The sequence below is a fragment of the Brettanomyces bruxellensis genome, chromosome 4 (assembly GCF_011074885.1).
Source record: "Brettanomyces bruxellensis chromosome 4, complete sequence".
In the NCBI taxonomy this organism is placed as follows: Eukaryota; Fungi; Ascomycota; class Pichiomycetes; order Pichiales; family Pichiaceae; genus Brettanomyces; species Brettanomyces bruxellensis.
The window spans coordinates 170,668-190,987 of record NC_054685.1 but is presented as its reverse complement, the minus strand read 5'-3'; the positions used below and the strand labels follow the sequence as shown (position 1 = coordinate 190,987).

The 20,320-nt window shown below is 36.1% G+C and overlaps 10 protein-coding genes and 1 non-coding gene across 11 annotated transcripts; 7 read left to right on the top strand and 4 right to left on the bottom strand.

The window, feature by feature from the left end:
* Nucleotides 1-188: 188 nt before the first annotated feature.
* BRETT_001642 (uncharacterized protein) lies at nt 189-953 on the top strand (the record flags this gene model as incomplete). Its single annotated transcript, XM_041280187.1, has 1 exon — nt 189-953. The coding sequence occupies one exon, from the start codon at nt 189-191 to the stop codon at nt 951-953; it is 765 nt and encodes a 254-aa protein (XP_041135070.1).
* A 1,650-nt stretch (nt 954-2,603) lies between these two features.
* On the top strand, nt 2,604-2,675 carry BRETT_001641. The gene has a single exon. It is a non-coding gene; the product is annotated as a tRNA-Asp (tRNA).
* A 737-nt stretch (nt 2,676-3,412) lies between these two features.
* On the top strand, nt 3,413-4,162 carry GPM1 (Phosphoglycerate mutase; the record flags this gene model as incomplete). The annotated part of the gene is made up of 1 exon (XM_041280186.1): nt 3,413-4,162. One exon carries the CDS (start codon nt 3,413-3,415, stop codon nt 4,160-4,162), a length of 750 nt encoding a protein of 249 aa, XP_041135069.1.
* Nucleotides 4,163-4,549: 387 nt separating this feature from the next.
* Nucleotides 4,550-7,633, top strand: BRETT_001639 (uncharacterized protein; the record flags this gene model as incomplete). Its single annotated transcript, XM_041280185.1, has 1 exon — nt 4,550-7,633. One exon carries the CDS (start codon nt 4,550-4,552, stop codon nt 7,631-7,633), a length of 3,084 nt encoding a protein of 1,027 aa, XP_041135068.1.
* A 400-nt stretch (nt 7,634-8,033) lies between these two features.
* BRETT_001638 (uncharacterized protein) lies at nt 8,034-8,957 on the bottom strand (the record flags this gene model as incomplete). Its single annotated transcript, XM_041280184.1, has 1 exon — nt 8,034-8,957. One exon carries the CDS (start codon nt 8,955-8,957, stop codon nt 8,034-8,036), a length of 924 nt encoding a protein of 307 aa, XP_041135067.1.
* Nucleotides 8,958-9,999: 1,042 nt separating this feature from the next.
* QCR8 (ubiquinol--cytochrome-c reductase subunit 8) lies at nt 10,000-10,332 on the bottom strand (the record flags this gene model as incomplete). Its single annotated transcript, XM_041280183.1, has 2 exons — nt 10,000-10,224; nt 10,285-10,332. The coding sequence occupies 2 exons, from the start codon at nt 10,330-10,332 to the stop codon at nt 10,000-10,002; spliced, it is 273 nt and encodes a 90-aa protein (XP_041135066.1).
* A 987-nt stretch (nt 10,333-11,319) lies between these two features.
* BRETT_001636 (uncharacterized protein) lies at nt 11,320-12,995 on the top strand (the record flags this gene model as incomplete). Its single annotated transcript, XM_041280182.1, has 2 exons — nt 11,320-11,579; nt 11,957-12,995. The coding sequence occupies 2 exons, from the start codon at nt 11,320-11,322 to the stop codon at nt 12,993-12,995; spliced, it is 1,299 nt and encodes a 432-aa protein (XP_041135065.1).
* An 81-nt stretch (nt 12,996-13,076) lies between these two features.
* BRETT_001635 (uncharacterized protein) lies at nt 13,077-14,015 on the bottom strand (the record flags this gene model as incomplete). Its single annotated transcript, XM_041280181.1, has 1 exon — nt 13,077-14,015. The coding sequence occupies one exon, from the start codon at nt 14,013-14,015 to the stop codon at nt 13,077-13,079; it is 939 nt and encodes a 312-aa protein (XP_041135064.1).
* Nucleotides 14,016-14,561: 546 nt separating this feature from the next.
* BRETT_001634 (uncharacterized protein) lies at nt 14,562-15,113 on the bottom strand (the record flags this gene model as incomplete). The annotated part of the gene is made up of 1 exon (XM_041280180.1): nt 14,562-15,113. The coding sequence occupies one exon, from the start codon at nt 15,111-15,113 to the stop codon at nt 14,562-14,564; it is 552 nt and encodes a 183-aa protein (XP_041135063.1).
* Nucleotides 15,114-16,487: 1,374 nt separating this feature from the next.
* On the top strand, nt 16,488-17,834 carry BRETT_001633 (uncharacterized protein; the record flags this gene model as incomplete). The annotated part of the gene is made up of 1 exon (XM_041280179.1): nt 16,488-17,834. One exon carries the CDS (start codon nt 16,488-16,490, stop codon nt 17,832-17,834), a length of 1,347 nt encoding a protein of 448 aa, XP_041135062.1.
* Nucleotides 17,835-18,306: 472 nt separating this feature from the next.
* Nucleotides 18,307-20,226, top strand: BRETT_001632 (uncharacterized protein; the record flags this gene model as incomplete). The annotated part of the gene is made up of 1 exon (XM_041280178.1): nt 18,307-20,226. The coding sequence occupies one exon, from the start codon at nt 18,307-18,309 to the stop codon at nt 20,224-20,226; it is 1,920 nt and encodes a 639-aa protein (XP_041135061.1).
* Nucleotides 20,227-20,320: the final 94 nt, after the last annotated feature.

Below are 20,320 nucleotides of genomic sequence, written 5' to 3'. Positions count from 1 at the left end.
TTGAATTACGTAAGCTGCAATTTAGTGCTTCGTCGCCGAAAACATTTTTTTTCGACTGATATTGAAGGACAAGTTGAAAAAATTAGAAAGCGAAACTGCTCCCCTCCCACGTTCTTTTTGCATCACCGTCTACTCATATATGTCAGAGCTTTCTCCTTGGATATATACCAGCTAAGCAACTACAGAAAATGAAATTCTCGAAAATTTTGTTGACTCTGACCTCTCTCTTAGCATCGACGGCCGTTGCTGCCGACAATGCAGACATTAATGCGAAACAAGCACCGGCCTATCAGAAATTCCAGCCAACTGATGAAAAGCCATTTAATTTTAAGATTGACTATCTTATCAAAGGTAAACAGGAAAAGTCTTCAACTGAAGTTGTAAAGGTTTCAAATGGTGAAACTGTTAGTGTTGTTTATAATTTCACTTCTGGGGAGGAGGAACCTTGCACGATTATTGGTGTTGGGGGTCAGTTGGTTTCTCCTGTCACCGGTGATGTGAAAGCCAACGTGACGGCAAACCAGATCGGTCCTCTTGCTGTTTCCACTGATGAAAGTGTCACGTTTATTCAAAATGTTGCAGTGAATATGATTCCTGATGACTATTTGTTTGTACCTGCTGTCTACATTGTGTACGAGAAGAAGTTCATGAAGTTGGGCGCAAGAAATCAGATATTTGATGTGACCGATCCAAAAATATCCTTCTTTAATCCGAAATTGATTGTCTCGGAATTATTACTCGGGGCTACCGTTGCTGGCTTGGTTTATGTTCTATATGGCACATTCGGTAAAACGTATTTGAAAGGGATTCTTCCTTCTCCTACCTTAAAAGCTTCTAAACAGAAGGCATCAAAGAAATCCACTACTTCAATCTCTAAATCTACTGGTGTTGACGAATGGCTCCCAAAAACGCATCTTAGAGAAATCACAAAGAAATCTAAGAAATCTAATTAAATATCTTGAAGCTTATAAACATTCATATGAAGGGATAGAATTTTGTTGCTAGAAGCTGTATCGCAAATAAAGTATATTTTTTCTTCTTTTTTGAGGTCAAATGTAATTTTTGTCATCAATCATTCTAGTTTGAGTAATTTATTTTCTTTGATGTATACATATAGCTTAATTTTTGTTTACAGTGGGGGAGTAAATTGTAGATAGCTCCAGTGTGCTCTTCTTTGGCAACCTTAAAATAAGAACCTATACTGTGGAGCAGAATTCAGCTTTTTGGTGTACTTTATTAAAGTTAGTGTTACCAGATTGGTATAGTACCTCGATACTTCTTGTAGTACATAACCTGTACATAAGATTTAGTATAGACACAAGAGGATATCTCATCTTTATATAATTGACATTCTTCTTCTTATATGACACCCTATATCTTGTTCTCCTAGGAACCTTATTGATTTATACTTATTTTGTTTTGACATACTTGCATCTTCTGGAATTATAAATGTACATGAGTGCTGTAATAAATGCGTCGACAGCCGCATCTACAGAAAACTGTCTTGCATTGCTTATGCCGAGAAGTCCTCGCTCATAAGGACTAAAGGTATTTAAAGCATGTGCATTTTCTCTTTTTATCACATTCTTTTTACCTTATTTTTTAGTTCCTTTTACAAATAGCTAATTCATAAATGCATAGGAATATGAGACAGAAAGTTTACCACACACGATTTATATTGTCGAAACCTATGAGTTATAATAATACTTTTTATGTTGATATCTCATAAAGGTTCAACTGGTATTTGATTTATAAGATGTAAATCAAGTTAATATTCAGACGGATATCAGAAATAGACCGCAGGAAAATTTTTGCCCTGAAACAAAACTCTCCTTAATTTACTTTCAGCTGAGAATGACCTACTCCACTTCTATGGAAAAATATTTCTTATATGTATGTACTACTTTTTCTTTATATACTATGTGTGCCTTAAAAGGGACGACGACTTTATTGCGTAATTCGCAATACATATTGATGTAAAGGAATTTATCCATCTTGAAGTGAACCTTCAGCTGAAACCAAGAGTAACTTTCGGGTTCTCACTGAATTTGTTAAAGTTAGTGTTACCAGATTTATATAGTGTTTCGATATTTATTGTAGTATGTAATAGATAGTATGTATAATGATAGACAAAAGGGAATATCTTCACTTTATATAGATGTGGTTCTCGTATTGATCAGATGATATAACAATACCATCTTCACTTACTTAAACTCCATTGTTCGAGAGCTACATTGTTTTGACAGAATTACAAACGTGCTTATAAGGACCCCGCTTTTTATGAGGGTCATTCTATGCAATAGAAGTCTTTTCTAGATCGGAACTATATGACCAATCTCGTTCATAATCTTGAACATCTGCGTCCTCGGTACCTACGATAAATGGGTATAAGAACAATTAAGCGGATACATATGCCACACATGATTTATATACTCTGACACTATTATTAAGTAATATTCTCATATGTCCGACAATCATAAAGTCTTACACAGTCTCACATAATCTACATGTGGTACACTTACCGCACTCAAGAATATTCCACAAGAGGTATTAGTAAATCAAAATAATGATATAAATATGCGGGAAATTTAAAAATATGTAAATCTCAGATAGTTTAATGGCTAGAATTTTCGCTTGTCACGCGAGGGATCCGAGTTCAATTCTCGGTCTGAGAGGACGCGAATTTTTTTGCCATTCAATTATTACAGGTTCTTGATGCGCTGTCGTCATTTTTCTCGGACTTTTTATTTTTTTTTCACTCCTTGAAAATTAAATGCAACACACGTTTGCCACAGTAGTGTTCGAATTTTCTATTGTTTTGAATCGTTCAAACTGAAAATTTATTTATTCGGGAGTTTCGCGAAAGATCTCAGAGCGGCCCCCAGGTGACTACGGGCGGAGATCAACCGCAGATGTCGGACAAAGACCAAATTAGGTATTATCAGCTAGAGGGTATTGATTACATAAATAACCATAGGTTAAATCTCATTAGATGAGTGCATGCCAATATTATACAAAGGTAATCGGTCGTAAATAAAAGAAGTGCGGATCTGATGATGATTCTTTTCTTCTGGATAAAAAAGATGCGTGAGTAGTCGACGAATAAAAATAACGGGGAGCAGTCATCTCCGGCGTGGATTACGCATGTGGCTGTATAGGGCAAAGGATGATTAAAAAAAAAATTTCAAAATTGAGAAAGCTCCGATGAGTCGGCTAACAGCAATGAGAAAAATGAGAAAGAATCAGAATGTGCACACCCAAATTAATGCCAGAAGAAACATATATAAAAAGAGAAAAGTCACTTTCTGCCCACAGTCATTAAAACCCCTTCTTTTCCTTCCCGAGCTGCGTACGTTTCTACTTCCTGTTATCAAGTGTTGCATTTATCAGCAAAAAGTATAATTCTGTCAAAATGGTTCATAAGCTTATTCTTCTTAGACACGGTCAATCCGAATGGAACTCAAAGAATTTGTTCACTGGTTGGGTTGATGTGAAGCTTTCTGCTCAGGGTCGTAAGGAGGCTAAGAGAGCAGGTGAGTTGTTGAAGGACTCTGGATTGAAACCAGATATTGTCTTCACTTCCTTGTTGAGCAGAGCTATTCAGACTGCTAACATTGCTTTGGAGGAGGCTGACTTCCTTTACCTTCCAGTCGTTAGATCATGGAGATTGAACGAGAGACACTACGGTGATCTGCAGGGTAAGAACAAAGCTGAGGTTTTGGAGGAAGTTGGACCTGTCCAGTTCAAGGTCTGGAGAAGATCATACAACACCCCACCACCTCCTATTGCCAGGGGTAACAAGTTCGCACAGTTCGATGATGCCAGATACGCACACTTGGACCCATCCGTTCTTCCAGCTACGGAATCTTTGCAATTGGTTATTGAGAGAATGTTGCCATTCTACCAAGATGTCATTGCTAAGGAATTGAGAGAGAACAAGACTGTCTTGATTGCAGCCCATGGTAACTCTTTGAGAGGTTTGGTCAAGTACTTGGAGAAGATCTCTGACGACGATATCGCTAACTTGAACATTCCAACTGGTATTCCATTGGTCTTTGAATTGGATGATGATCTCAAGCCAATTAAGAAGCCATACTACTTGGACCCAGAAGCTGCTGCTGCTGGTGCTGCCGCCGTTGCTGCTCAGGGACAGAAGAAATAAATGACATTCATTCGTAAGTGTTAGGTTATGCCTTTTTTTGGTCTTGGCTTTTGCATTACATACGGTGTTATATCTTTTAATGATATGAAATCTTGAGTACTAGTGTGTTCGTAAGTTGTATTTTTTTTTTGGTAGTAGGATGTGAGGATACTTCCGACCCGTCGATATGTAGATAACTTATTTCTTATATAGAGTTCGTGATATTTTTTCAATATTTTTTTAATTTATCTAGTATTTCGAAAGACTTTTTGGTAGGCCTTTCTTTGATTAGTTAACTTACAATTCAAATCCGATAGTAATCGCGTTGTACACTTAAATTATTCGAAAACGGAGTCTCATAATATTCAGGTGATCAATTAATATTGGATACATGTTGTACCTACTCACATGCTTTGGTGTCCAAAGTACCATCCCCTTGTACAAGTCAGGTACTGCCATATGCTGATAAGATCCCCACATGTTTCTGCTCGATCATTTCACACAAAATTCCCGAGACATAAAGTTGACAGTAATGAACTAAAGAGCACCAAGAAGGTATGGCCTCGTTTGATCAGACAAGAGAGAAGACGTGCTTGGAAATTTGTAAACTGCACAATACAGAAAGCCCAAAAGGCATTAGTTCAGCAAGCTACTCAGACTTCAGATATAAATAATGATACTGCTGATTTTGATAAAACCAATGATTTGACAACAAAGAGGCTGACAATAGGAAGTTTGCTACAAACAGAATCATTTAGTATATTAAATCAGCAAGATTGGCACCATCTCCTTACCAAATACCGCAGATTACATGGAAGCAGCGCAAAAGTTCCTTTGACTGGGAAAGGAACAAGATACGACTGCGCAAAACTATTATATTTATTCATGAACTCTAAAGATTTCGATATACATGATATTCAAATTATGTCACGAGCAGTAGAAATATTAATTAATCATCTTTGGTTTCACAATGCTGCGGCTTTAATTCTGAAGATGGACTTACAGCTTGGCGATTTACTTTCATTTGTTGACACACTTTTAAAAAAGAATGAATTGTTGCACAATTCGAGTTGGATGAAATTCCTTTTTCTCTGCAGACTATCTGACGTACTTGAGGTGGTCAATCCCCGATTGGTTTCACAGATCAGTTATTTAAATTACAAGAATGGCTACAATTTGATAAAATTAAAATTTATGAACCTGATCTTGCATAGGCTCAGTACCCTTGATTTTAGTGTTGGAGATTTAGATATGGCTATCAAAGATTTTCACAATAATGCGCTTAATGGTAAAACGGATCCCGACATAAGTGCTCTTCATCTATATGCCATGATAGATATAGTAAAGGCAAAAAACCAGGGAAACTTGAAGGGACAGCTATCCGGGTTCAATAAATTGTTAACGTCATACTGCACAGGTGAAAGTATATTTAAGGAAACAAACTTTTTTAGTTCCATCCTAAATCATCTTATAGAGGTTAAAAATTACGAACTTATTAAACTTGGTTTAAATAAAGACTTCGATCTTTATTATTTTGTGCTAAATCGTCAGCAGAAGGTTTTGGAATTGTTAAGCAGATATCCTTTACAATATGCTACGCCAATTGACTTTTTTTCGTTGACACGCTTTGTTAGTAACAGGCGTCTTTCAGTACAAATCTATAAAGAATATTCGGTCAGTTCGGCATACAACGACCAAGGCAGCTCTTTTACACCACTAATTATAGACAATCTAGGGAACCGCATTTTAAATCAAACGCAATTCTTTGTTCAAGAATTTGGAAGATTATCCAGATCAAAAAAAGGGAAAGGACTCATCATTGAATATAAAGCATTTGAACGGTTTGACAATGTGAACGAAGAAGTTGCGGGAAAACACTATGGTCGTTTTCTTTATTTGCTAGGAGAAATAAGCGATAAGGATGAGGTTAAATATGTGGTTCAGTTCATAGTGAAATATTTTTATGTGGATCATAGAGAATACTTGAAGCGTCCAAGAAAGCTCCTTAAGATGCTCCTAATATCATCAAATGTCGATACACTGTCTCACAACAGGCAAAAGCAGATTGGAAATTCATTAATGAGTAATGCTAATGATTTTTTTGAAAAGGACGCAACTCCAGTACGCACCTTAAAGAGTTGGATCGATATATTAAGCGAGTCTAAAAAGATATCCGCATCATATTTTTTACCATTCTTATTAATCTGGCTGCGGAATTGTCATCAGCTCAATGATAGATTTGAATCCTATGTGCTTGCAGATAGACTTTCTGATCTGTTGAACAAATTCCTAATTTCAACAATAAATTATTCTTCTACAAAGAATGTGTCCAAAATATATTTATCAAATAGGGAATTGCTAAAAGCTGTTGCCATAGAATTTTCAAAGTGTGATTACAAGTTCAAGAAATACATTCTTAGAAAGCAAATTGAGAGTATTGCTAAAGTAAATGCTGACGATAACTTGGATTGCTTCAGCAGGCGTATTACCGCGGAGTCTGTTATCTTAGAGCTTTTTATAAAAATGCTTTTCAAGATTCTTCCGAGGATAAAAATTGAAAACTCGGATTTAAACTTAGATCCAAAACTCTTTTGGGATATCCATGACTTTTTGGACTCAATAACATTGAAATATCCCCAAAAATACCCGCCGATAAATGCTATTAATCCTATAAAGGCCACAAGTACAGTGGCAAATCGGACAGTCGGAAATCCTAAATTAAACTTTCTGTTAGATTCACTTTTTGATTCGAAGGTTTCTCCTCTTGAAGGTAAACCTTCTAAAGAATTCGATTGCTCTGAAAATAATGATATATATAGTACCATGATGAATATGTTTTGGATTCTGAATATTGATTCGCATCACTCAGAGACCGGTGAGTCTAACAACAGTGCAGATAGACTTATTTCGGAAAGCAAAAACGATAAATCTGCGCCATTCCTAATTGATATTGATGACGATGGCCCACGAAGTGGAAACAAAACGCGACTTAGTTTGGAACAAAAGCAATCCCTTTTAAACATCTTTTGCACGTTAAGAATAAAGTCAAAAATGGTGGAAGATTTGATCTCTAGATATCCGGATAGGGTTCCTAGACTGATAACTTATTACTATCAAACTTATAATGGTGATATTCCATTAACATTGATACATTCCATGATGATCGGAATTTTCAAGAGCAAAAATACTTTTAATACCAAATTAGAGCTCTTCAAAAGATTGGAGAAACTGGGAGCAATGATTTATGATTCAAATGATTCATCCCTATTTCATTGTTACGTTAGGTTCAAAGATGTACATATTGCACTTGTCGATTTAATAATAAAAGATGCTAAAGTGAGTGGAAAAGGCTCGTTGATGACTTTATCTTGGGGATTAAGAAAATTTATAAGAACTCCTAATATTTCACAGTATGGCTCATCTATGAAAAGATGGGTATTAACTTTAAAAGAAATGAAAGTCGGACACACAGGATTCTGGAGCAACGTTTGAAGTAAAATACTGGCTACTTGAATTGACGACTCGTTGATAAAATTCAAATAACATTTAGCATTGTTCGAAGAAAAGGATTCTTATACATTTATTTTTTCATACTTGTAAATATTTTGATGCTCGTGACTTTGACCGCATTCTTTTTAAACGTCACGACTGCTTATCAAAAAGAACGGAACAATAAATTTATGATTGGCGTGCTGATAAATAAATAATGAATAATAAATATGTAGCAATTGAACACTCACTTCTTTCGTACCAGCTCCTCACTTTCTTGGGTCGAAAGAAAAAAAAGTTACATGTATTAGGGAGTGTTAATTATATAATATAAATGAAAAACATAAATATAAAACGAAGTTGTTGTTTATCTTACGGATAACAATACACCAGAATATGAGTCTTACCTTTCAGATATTCTAGTAAAGTTATCAGTACCACTCGGATTATCAAACGGGATCTGTAACCAATTCAAGTCGTCATATTTTGAATCTGCTTCCAAAACATGAAATACATATGCATTTCTCGAGGTCTGGGAATTATTTCTATCTGATTTGTGGACCAAATTTCCATGAATCAAAACCAAACTTCCTGCAGGAACCTCGACATTCGTATATTTTGATGATTTTTGCCATGAATTTTCTCCCTTTTCATGATCAACATTTGAATTCCAGTTTTTCAAAGGCTCATTAACGTGAACAAACTTAGTTCCACCTTTTTCCGTGTCTCGGACAAATCTTTTCTTCAAAGTATGCATTTTATGCGACCCTGAAATAATCTGTAAGCATCCATTTTTTGCAGTACAGTTCTCCAAAGCAAACCAGAATCCAAGACACGTAACAGGATTCGTATAAAGAAATTCCGAATCCGTGTGCGGGGGAACCTCGTTACCTATTCCAGGTTGTTTTATGATAACCATGCTTTGTAACGCCCTGGGATCTCTATAACCTAACTGGGTGCAAATTTCACTTATGGTTGAATTAATGGTTATACTTTTGAAATTTTTATCCAAAATATGTAAACCATGACCGATCTTGTTAATTGATTTATCAACTGGTTTTGTCAACATGCTTTTGGAATCAAAGGCATCTGGTTCAAAAAAATAGTGTATTTTATCAGAAGATTCCAAGAAATACTTATTGCCAATATGCTTTCCATTAATCTCAGTCGTGAACTTTGTCATAGGATGCTTGTTGATGTCGAACTTGGAATATAGGTGTTCAATCTCATAATTTAAAGATTCAACCACATCCAACCTTAGAAAGTTTGGAATTACAAGGCAACCATTTTTTTCAAAATCATTAATTTGTGTTGGTGAAAGCCTCATGTTTAAATGACAAACTGAATGTTAAACTTAGTGTAGATCATAAAGCAATTGGGTTGGCTGCTGGCATTTTCTGTTCATGTCCTCATTTAGTAACTGGATTCCCAGAATTCTAGATATATATATTTTTTCTTGCTTGCGACATTACGCCATCACGTCTACATTTTATTTGCCAGCCAAAGGACGCTTCTCAAACTAGCGAAAACACCTTAATTTGAGAGCATGCATTCAGACGTTGCTCCACCTTATTAAAGATTTTCAAAACGTTGACACATAAAAGATAACATTGCTAAATATGTACTGTCCTATTTTGATCAATCTGAAACAGTATTTAATTACGTCGATCGACCTCAGCTGATCACTAATTCTGGGCAATAAATTTCTGCTGCCGATAGAACATTGCCCTCTCTATCGGTATATCAGAGTACGTAACAAGAACTCTTTCCATCTTACACTTTCACAAATTTGGATTAACCATCCAGTATCGAGAATCTTCATAATGGTTGATATACCAGCGTAAGTATGTCTGTTGATACGGTTTGTTTTAATATCTAGCTACTAACTTAAGTTATTGTTTTCCTTTGAGCAGTCCTGTGGTTAAAAAGCTCTTATTATTTACAGCTTTAATGGTGAGCGCACCACTTATTGTATTTTTTGCTACGAGATCCTTAACTGACAATGACATAGTGAGTGGTGGTGCAGCTGCATTCGTGGCAAATGTTGTAATGATGTTATATGTTTACATTGCATTTAACGAAGACGTTTCGCCTTCCTATAGCTCCAAAGAGGTAGAGAAGAAAAAAGAGCAATGATTTGAACATACTCAATAAACGAGGGCCGCATGAAATTAGAATAGGTTTAATAGTGTTCCAATTGTCGATTACGAAATATTTTTTTCCTTGTAAAACTGCTTAACGAATATTACAGCGTATATTACTTTAAGATTCAAAAGCGAAGGTTTTAATAATAAATAAATATATTTCATCCTTAAATAATAGAAGCGGAAGATTAAACACTCATCATGCTACCATGGTATGATAGTACATTAAACATTGACCCTCTCTAGCTCCTCTCTTCCGGCCTTGGTATATAAATAAGCATTATAGTCTCTAGCCTTTGCCCAAAAGCCATAAACAATACATAATGGAACAGCCCAGTAGAAAACTTGTGACTTAAATCTGCTAAATGTACTAAACACAGCTCTATTCAGAGAGCCCTTTAATGGACTTTGAGCATAAGGAGAGACTGTATACTGAGCAATGTACTTTTGCTTTGGAGAACCTTTAATATTAACATATGTTAGTATTTGATAGATGACAAGTCAATTTACGTACCGGCGGCAGATATATGATTCAACGTCATCTGCATTATCATCCATTATATGACTATTGGACATAATCAAATGTATATCCTTAACATTTAAGCAAGCTATAAGCTCAAAATTTATCTCAAATATGCTGACAAACAGTCAGCATATGATGAATTTCTAAGTTGATATCACCTGCTTGTCAGCGAGAAAAGTATCACAATATTAACATGCTGCATAATGTACGCATAAAACACTTACCCATATGTCCCCACCATCCCATGTAATGAACAACCATTATTAACGTATGATATATATCTTTTTTTTCGTAATTCCTTAGATGTCTAAGAGTTACAAATATTTGTTTAATGTGTTCATTCTCTTTATTAAGACGCTACGTAAAAGACATAATTTTTTTTTTATTAGTCTCTTTGCAAAGAATCAATGTTCAATTTTTTGCGTTAAATTTCCTATCCCAAAACTCTTCGCATCTCCTCCCCTCCTTACACAACCAAATTAAAAAATCCCCAAGATTTGGAACAACTCCATTGGTTGGATGTTGATCTATATTTCTACACAGCCTAATTAGATGAGGAGAAAAAGCATTTTGTATTTATTTTGAAAACCACGACTGTAGGATAACTAACAGATAAGCTGACTTTTGCAGAATGTGAAAACTTGATGATCATTTATATATATATAAATCTAGTGCTATAAATGATAAAAGTATTATCTGTACGTGTATTAAAAAAGTAATAAGTGCATGCGTGTATTAAAAGGAGCCACGTGATAGATTATTTTAGTAGAGTTCAGAGTTGAAGAATGTGTAGTGTAAAAGAGCGAAACAAATATGGTCTCGCAAATTGTGTCCAATGGAAACACGATACGTTTCTCAAGTGACTTGGTTCGTGGTAACTTCGAATATAGTGAACTGTAATATGGGGTTTTCTTGCCTCAAATAAAACATTTGCTTATCACCATATCGAATATTTTGAATTTACATTTTTAATTTAATATAGAACAAATTTGCACACTCTTTCCAGATATTTGCCCCAAGACATGATATTCTGTTCAAAGTTTCTAGACAGTCTGCTTTTTGGAACAGCAATATACTTTTTGTGCATTGCACCATATACCAAAGTTGAAGAGTCATTTAACCTCCAGGCCATTCATGACATAATTTTCAATGGGGTTGATGATCTATCTAATTATGATCATAAAGAGTTCCCTGGTGTTGTGAAAAGAACCTTTATTGGTGCTTTATTAATTGCAATTCCACTTAGTATCCTACCTGAATCACTGATAATGAGACTCAAGCCGTTAGTAGATGTCTTTTCTCCTACGAGTTTTTCCCAGGCATATAATCTCACTTGGCTGAATTACCAATTTACTTCCAGATTATTACTTTGCATTTTCAACTGCTATGCATTGTGCTATTTAAAGCATCAGATCAGTATATCGTGCAGCAGAAGGACGAAATCAATAGGTACATGGTTTGGTTTATTACAGTTTACACAATTTCACATCGTTTTCTATAGCTCCAGAACATTACCAAATTTCATGGCCCTCCCTATTTTCAACATTTGTATTGGAAACTTTATCAATGGTGATACGACTAGAAGCATTGGCCTTCTCTTTGCGCTTGGGGTTATTTTTCGTCTCGAAATCATTATGTTCGCCGGCATACTTTCTACAGTAGCCCTATACAACGACAAATAGAATTCAGGTCATTAATCGTGGTAGCATCACTTGGAGGAATTGTCGGATGCTTAATCAGTTATAAAACAGATAGCTTTTTTTGGGGAGAGCCTTCACTTCCTGAGCTTGAATCATTTTTCTTCAATTTGGTCCAGGGGCAATCAAAAAAATGGGGTACGGAACCTTTTCACGCATATTTTACCAAATATCTCCCACGAACGTTTATGATTCCGGTGGTTCCAATATTTTGCTTGTCGAGTCTAAAGTCAGATCTAGTGAATTATCATGTGAGCACAATTAAAACTGTGGTAATTTCTTCGTTCGTCTTCATTGGTGTTATGTCGTTGCAGCCTCATAAAGAATGGAGATTTATCATATATGCAGTTCCTGCATTGACCATGTCAGCTGCAACCGGCATAGCAAATTTGACCGAACATAGGTATAAAGGTTATACGCTTAAAATTGTATTGGCACTGCTTTGCCTTGGAAACTACATGCTTTCATTATTTTCAGCATATGCTTCGAGCTTTAACTATCCTGGAGGAGAAGCTCTTACACGACTTAATATTCGTCTCGGACATCAATTTTCAGAAGGAATGCTCTATCCGATTGTTATTCATTCGGATATCGCATCCTGCATGAGCGGTATTACTCTTTTCAACAAACTTAGAAATGAAGATGGAAAGCTTGACATCACCTACGACAAGACAGAAAATATTACCGAATTAAAATCAAAATGGGATAGCTTCAATTATTTGGTTACTTATGCAGACATTGATGATAGTGTCAATAACAAGAAAGTCTTTCCTGCGAAGGACGGGTGCACGTGGATCAAGATTGATTCAGTCGATTCCCTAGTTGGAGTTAATCGTGTGGGTGCAATAAGCTTTCTTTCGAATCCACAGAAAGCAACCCTGACAATTTATGTAATTATCAGGAAGTTGGATATTTCGTACTTTCGGTCTTTGTTAAGAAGTTTTGTGCATATCGAACCCCAGGTGTTTGTATATGAAAAGTATTGCCCTTCATTTAAGTGATTTTTAGTGCGCAAGCATCCTTTGTACGCGGCCTAGTGTCCAGCATTCAAATAGATTACATATTTTTTTTTTTTTTAATTCTCAGCGATGAACTTGTACCCTTCTGTAACGAGGACCTCTAATTGCATACATGATGTTTCTTCTGGATCTCACCAACATGAAAGTTATAAGAGCTCCAAAAATTACCAATGGAACTAGAACGTAAAATGCCTCATATTTTGGCCTTGTTGCTGCACGCTGAGCTTCATGTTCCTTGTACTGTGCTTCCCGATCATTTTGTTTTTGCTTTCCATTATCTTCGCCACCAGGCTCATCTTTTTTACCTGTCTCCAAATTCAACAGTGAATTTCGATCCTCTTCTGTCGGAACATCAACAGTAATGTCAAATGTTCTTTCCTCATCGGTTAACGTGTTATCTAAGGTGCCATCAGAAAGATAGGTATAAACGGAATGTATGTTGACATCGTTTTTTGGTTTATTGTTCCGATCAGTTTCGGTAATGTCAATACTCTTGAGGGTGTCAAATCCATCGATAAGTTGCCCGAACACTACATAATGTCCGTCCAACCAGCTAGTTGCCTTCATAGTGATATAAAATTGTGAAAGAGCGCTGTCTGGTCCAGCATTAGCCATTGCGAGCCGTCCTGGTCTATCATGTTTAATTTTAAAGTTCTCATCTGGCATAGATCCCCTTTCTTTTCCATATATAGAATAACCGCCGCTTCCATCGATATCTCCCCCTTGAATCATAAAGTCCTTTATCACCCTGTGAAAAAGAGTTCCCGTGTACTTCTGGGTTTTGGCCAAAAGATAGAAGTTTTTGGCAGTCTTTGGAACATCATCATAAAATATTCCTAGCGTTAGGTTTCCAATAATTTCCTTATTTTGCTCGACCTCAAGGATAACAACTCTTCCGATCTTAGGATCACCTTCAGCCGAAACATTCTCGGTTACTTTGGAGGATTCAGCAACCACTGTCCAAATAGTGACAAAGAACGCAACTAAGTATTCAATTCTCATTTCCTAATATAATACAAACTTTGTTAACGGTAACATGTGCCGCAAAGAAATTCCTTAAGAATCTCTTAACTTCATATCTAATTCGGAACAGGAATTTTAATGCACGCATCCCAAACTTTTTTTTTGGTCGTTGCTTGATCCTTTCTTTCAATCTGCTATTTAAAGTAAAGCAAACATACAAGAATTACGAAATATAAGAAGTTTAAATTAAACAACAAACTTTCAATTTAGTGGCATTGGAATAATATCTTATTGCACACATACAAGTGGATCTGTTTACTCGCTAATATCATATTGAAATAGTACAACCTGAAAAATTATAAAGAATAAAGAACTGCTGGACAACGAAAAAAGAAATTATAACGAAGACCATTGAAGGAAAAGAAGAATAACAAATATAAGAAGAAGAAGAAGAAAAAAAAAAAATTTGTTGAGCCTGACCCATTGGCTGATCGATAACACCATCATAATCCTGTCACATCAACCAAGAGATGAGCAGACCTGCATAAAACGCGAAATATAAATCAAAGTACTTTAGAGTGCTCCTTATTTGCTGTTCCACTGTTTCTTTTCCTCAGGGGTCAATTGTCTCCAGAGAGCAGCAACCCTCTTAGATTCAGTTGGCAGCTGCGAAGCAGATGTCACATTGGCTCTGTTGAAATTGACTTTAACAAACTTATTGTAGCCTGAAAGCTTAGGTGGATATTTAGCTTTCCATTCCGCCATCTTACGGTCATATTCAGCTTTAGCCTCTTCCTTAAGAGCGTTGTACTTCTCCTTGACATCTGATGATTCCTCTCTCCATTTCTCAGCAATTTGCTTCATTGCATCTGTTGGCGGAGTGTCTGTCTTTCCCAATTCAGCACGACGCTCCTTGTAGTAAAGAGAGAAGGCACTCATTGGTCTCTTTGGCTTTTCGAGGTCCTTTTGGCTCTTTCTCTTTTTCGATCTTTTCTTTCCCTTGACAGGTTGGATCGAAGAGGACAAGCCAGCCTCTTCGAACACTGGGGAAGCTGTAATAAATGAGCGCGACGTTGTCAAAGCTATTGAGGACTTAAGAATCCTTGGTGTGATTTTTTTGGACAAGTGGTTAAACATTAGTTTATGTCAAAGAGTCAGTACAAGACCGTCAATTAAATTCGAACGATCTGGTTATTTTCAATTCCAAGTATTACTGTATGAAGCGTTAATTTGATTCACACACCTGTTAGGATTGAAAATATTGCAGCTTTGAGATAGTATTAAATATGTTTACTTGTTTATATATGTATTTTTTTCTTTTCCCTTTTCTCAGTAAGATGTTAAGGAATTAGTTTACAGGTAACTTTTTTTGTGCAACAAACACGCGACTTATATTTCGCTTCGCACTGCTGGGGTATGCGCTTTTTTTTTGTTTATTTTACGAATATTACTCGTTATTTTTGCTGTGTTTTTTGTTTACAAGACTCTTTGTCTTTATAAGATAATATGCATTGTTCAAAGTCCCACCTACTTTCTGCATTGTTTTCATTCATCTAAATTTGTGTTCTTTACTAATTTCATGCATTATTTCCCGTCTGTGTGGTTACACTCCCACTTCCCAGCATAATCACGCTTTTCTGGCTTTACCTTGCAACGCTTGCTCAAATCTGCTTTTTTCTCAAAAGCTTTAGTCTTGATGAAATATTTATACCCAATTTCCAACATCTTGCACATTTCTGCCTGTACTTCTTTGGGGATCCATTCTAAAGCCGCTGTACGTCAGAATAATAATATTTCCAGAAATCACTATATTATATTATTGGTGCTAAAATTATACTCTGGTTTAATCTTTGATGGTGTATCATGCAACTTATTTGTTTACAGATGCCGTAATCTGCTCTCTAATTTTTATGCGAAAATGAGCAAGCGACCAATTAAGAAGGCGGAGTCGATTTATGAAAACAAAAAAAATACGTAGTGATGTTGCGGAAAAAAATGAATTTTTTTATGTGAGTGGAAAGAATACTGATGTCTGGTGGAATAAGCGTAGTCGTTGGGTGGTGGCTGATTTCAGACTTCGAATAAACAGAGAATGTACGGGTGTATTAAATATTCGGATAGCTGCAATTTTTTTTTACTTGGGTATGGATGTAGTTTTACTATTACTCGTCTTTTTTACCCATTTCAGTCGTCTTTCCAAAAAATCTCTTTCGTCTCTCTCTTTACGATCGATCGGCTCTTTTTTTATTTTTTGCTATTGTCTATTGTCCCTACTATTAAGAAACATGAAAGTTTTCTTCTAGGCTGAGATGATGTAGGATTCATATTGTCCCGCCCCAAGATAAAAAAAAGCTAATCTGCTCAGAAGCCTACCGCTGAAGTGATTACTGTAGTTAATCTTTGAGATCAGTTCAAAATATGACGACTTGTATCACAATTATTTCAAATCTGTTTCCCAACACAATCTGATAGATTGGATCCGAATTAAGTCGGCCGTAAATACTTTTGAGCATGGCTAAAGCCTCTTCATATAAAAGGCTTGACTCTAGAGCGTCCGAAAAGTCTTTATCACGCATAAGTATACAGCCGCGGAGTATTGGCGATTCAGAGTCCGAGACTATAGCACAGTCATCCGTTTCGTCGAACAAGCTTTGGCAACCGGGATTGTATCTGACTAGACGTCATCGCATCTTCAATAGGATTGCCGATAAATTTGTTTATTGTTATAACAGTTATGTGGTGCCCAACATGGGTGTCACTTTAACATTGATTTCACAAATTTTCAACTCACTAATGATCCTTTTCTGCAAGCTCCTACTCATGGATCCTGATTTTGACGAGCCAATGCATCCATTTCAAATTCTATTTGTTCGTATGAGTATAACGTACGTCTGCTGTGCAATTTATTTGATCATCAAGCATGATGCTGATTTCCCGTTTGGCCCAAAAGGCTACAGAAAGTATATGATCGGCAGAGGAATTGGAGGTTACATAGCTGTGGCGGGTCAGTATTTCGCTTTACTTTATCTCACAATGTCCGATACAATATCGATCACATTCTTGGCGCCAGTTATAACATCATTAATGGCATACATGTTTCTTCATGAGCGATTCACCAAAGCGGAGGCAATTGGTGGTATGGTTGCATTTGTGGGCGTTATATTCATCTCTAGACCTAGCTTTATCTTTGGAGGCGAGTCGACCTTGGATTCAACTACAGCAGGAACTGAAGCTGGGGCAACAACCGTTGATCAAGGCTCTTCTGGAAGCGGAAGAAACTTGGAAACTTCTGACCCGAAATTAAGATTATTAGGAAGTCTTTTTGCGTTGTCTGCACCATTTGGAACAGGTATAGCTATGTGTTCTATCAGGAAGATTGGTTTTCATGCTCATGCCTTGGTTACTGTCTCCTTTTTCGCTTTAATTACCTGCATCTTTTCTTTTCTTGGAATAATGTTAACTCCTGGTCTTAATTTTGAAATGCCTCGCAATGCGCGGCAATGGGCATATTTGATTCTCTTAGGATTAGCTGGGTTTATTATGCAGTATCTCCTAACCGCCGGTATGCAAAGGGAGAAAGCTGCAAGGGCCATTGCTATGTCATACTCTCAGCTTGTATATGCATCTTTCTTTGACCTCGTTATTTTTGGTCATTGGCCCTCTAGGATGAGTTTAATTGGAGAATTCATTATTATAGCCGCTGTTATATCTATTCTCTACTGCAAAGATGACTCATCTTCATCGTCCTCACACACCGATACCGAATCTTTTGCTATGGGAGGACATTCATCAGGTGAATCGATCTCCATGAGCAGTTTAAGTGATGATGATGATGATAGCAACGATATTGTTACTTAAGGTATGCGGTATTATTAAGCTCGACGTAGTTTTCCATACCTTAAAGCAGAAAGTTAAGTTTTTTTTTGAAATATTAATTTTATTATATGTGGGATTGTCCTTATTACACTCTTGTAGTGTTTGTCGTTCCTCTTGTCATTTATTTGTTTTGCGTCTTAAGATTCTGCCTCCAAAAATAATAATTGAAACCCAGTGAATTTGTATATGTTTTCTATTCTTGATAAATAACCGTCTGTCACCTACCAGTGCCAAAAGAAAGCGCGATTCGTATAAGAATAGAAACAATTATTTTAAGAATGAGTATGCGAATACAATAAGTAGACATAATCTAAAAATACATCCATCAAATTCACTATGTAGTATTTCATAAGTTTCTGTATCTTTTACCATCACAATTTATATTCTTTAGGTACACCATCTTGATTAGTTGAGAATTTTATTCACGTAATCGAACTGCCAACGTTCTTACATAATGTTGGGTCCATCCATGCTCGAGCGAGCGAAATTGAGTCTAGATTCATTTCAAACTATATCCGACTTGGCAGAAGACACACTTAATGGAAATTATAGCGAGATCAGTAAGCCATCGATTTTCTCACGAGCATTGGTTTGGAAATTGACAATATTAAGAATAAACAAGATCAACCCACAGAAAGGGCATAGTGATGTCGAACTCAATTTGAGCAATATCTTGAAGTTACGACGTGATTACAGCGAACTATTGGATGAGTTTGAAATACCCTGGAATCAATTGAGTAAACAGAATGAATATTATCAAAAATCCTCTTATGATCATATTGAAGGATTTGATATAACTGATGATGTAAACAAGAAAAGGGTGCTACAAAAAATTAGGGTAAGTAGTGATCCCCTATCTCGATCAGTTGATCCTGACTTGAATGAAACTCATAACGATATCAAACAGCAGGAATCAGATACGCAAACTCTTGAAGCCATTATTACAGATGTTGATAGGTTGTTTCCTGAATATCCAAAATATTTTATTCAAAATATTTCAAATAGACGACAAGTAATTACAATATTATATTTATGGTGCCAGTTGAATGCAATTCCTTATTATCAAGGCTTACATGAATTGTGTGGGGTTATCTATATGGTGTTCTTCTCAGAGAATATACCACGACACTCACTTGGAAAAAGAAAAGAACCAATCACAAAGCTCGATGAGGAGATTTTGCTTCTGATGGATCCTAACGCTGTTTCTCATGATACTTTTGGCGCTTTCAATATTCTGATGAAGCCTATCATGAGTAAGTATTATTCAGATGGTGCCCTATTACAGGAGACAATAATGTTTGATTTGAAACTTCATCAGTGTGATAAATTTTTGTATCACTTATTCAAAAACAAGTTCAAATTGGATGGTCGAATCTGGTTAATGAGATATCTACGGCTTGTTCTAACAAGGGAAATTGGTATTTCCACTTCTCTCAAATTATGGGATAGGCTAATTTGTTTTAGTTTTTTGCAAAATCTGTTTCAATCTGACATAGATATCACCCTTTTGATTCCATTTATCATTCTTATCATGCTTGCACTGATCAAGCAAAAATTGATTGTTTCTGATTATGGAGAGGCACTGTATCTTCTTCTTCATTATCCAGTTCAAAAAGAGGGATTAATTTCTGGCCCTACATCTTTGAAGGATTCTATCATATTAATAAGTGATAATGAGAACGATGAGGAGGAAGAGATAACCCGTGATCAAAACAATGGGAACGATAACACATCTGGTAATTTCGACATTAGTGTACGTGGTGAAGAATATCATTCATGTAATGAGTTGCCGCATAATAATAAAAATGGATATGATAGCGAAGCATTAAATAACGATACAGACTTCACTTATATTGAGCAAAATCATCAACGACAAAGATTGACTGAATCATCCCTCACAAGAGATTCTTCCGGCAGTACCTCATCGGGTAAAAGTTCCAGTAGTTTGGACGGCGAAGGAGAACATATCATGCTATCTATAAAATTGATTGTACCAGATGCAATTAGGTTATTTAGGATGACTGATTTCGAACTTCAAACGGAAGGTTGTAAAATACTTGAAAATTATTCCAAAATGCACAATAAAGGAGATGGCCACGGTGGTATCTCTACGAAAAAGATACAGCACTTGAGCAATTCTGGAATGCTAGAAAATTTACTATCAAGGGCACATTCATGGGGACATGGAAGATCTAACAGTGGCATTGCTAAAACAGTCAATCGTATCTCCACGGGGTTGGGTAAAATGACTATTAGCCGAGCAGAAATGCAACCCAAGCAAGACTTGAGCAAGGATTTTGACCGAACCAGAGTAGAGCTACTGTTGCGGAAGAGGGTTAAGCACACGCTCAATAGTAAATCAGATAAGCAATAAGCAATGGAATGACAATCAGTGGTTAGAACATTACAAGAAAGAGAAGAAAAGCCTTTACTCAAATTTTATAATATATGTCAATCTTAATAATCGA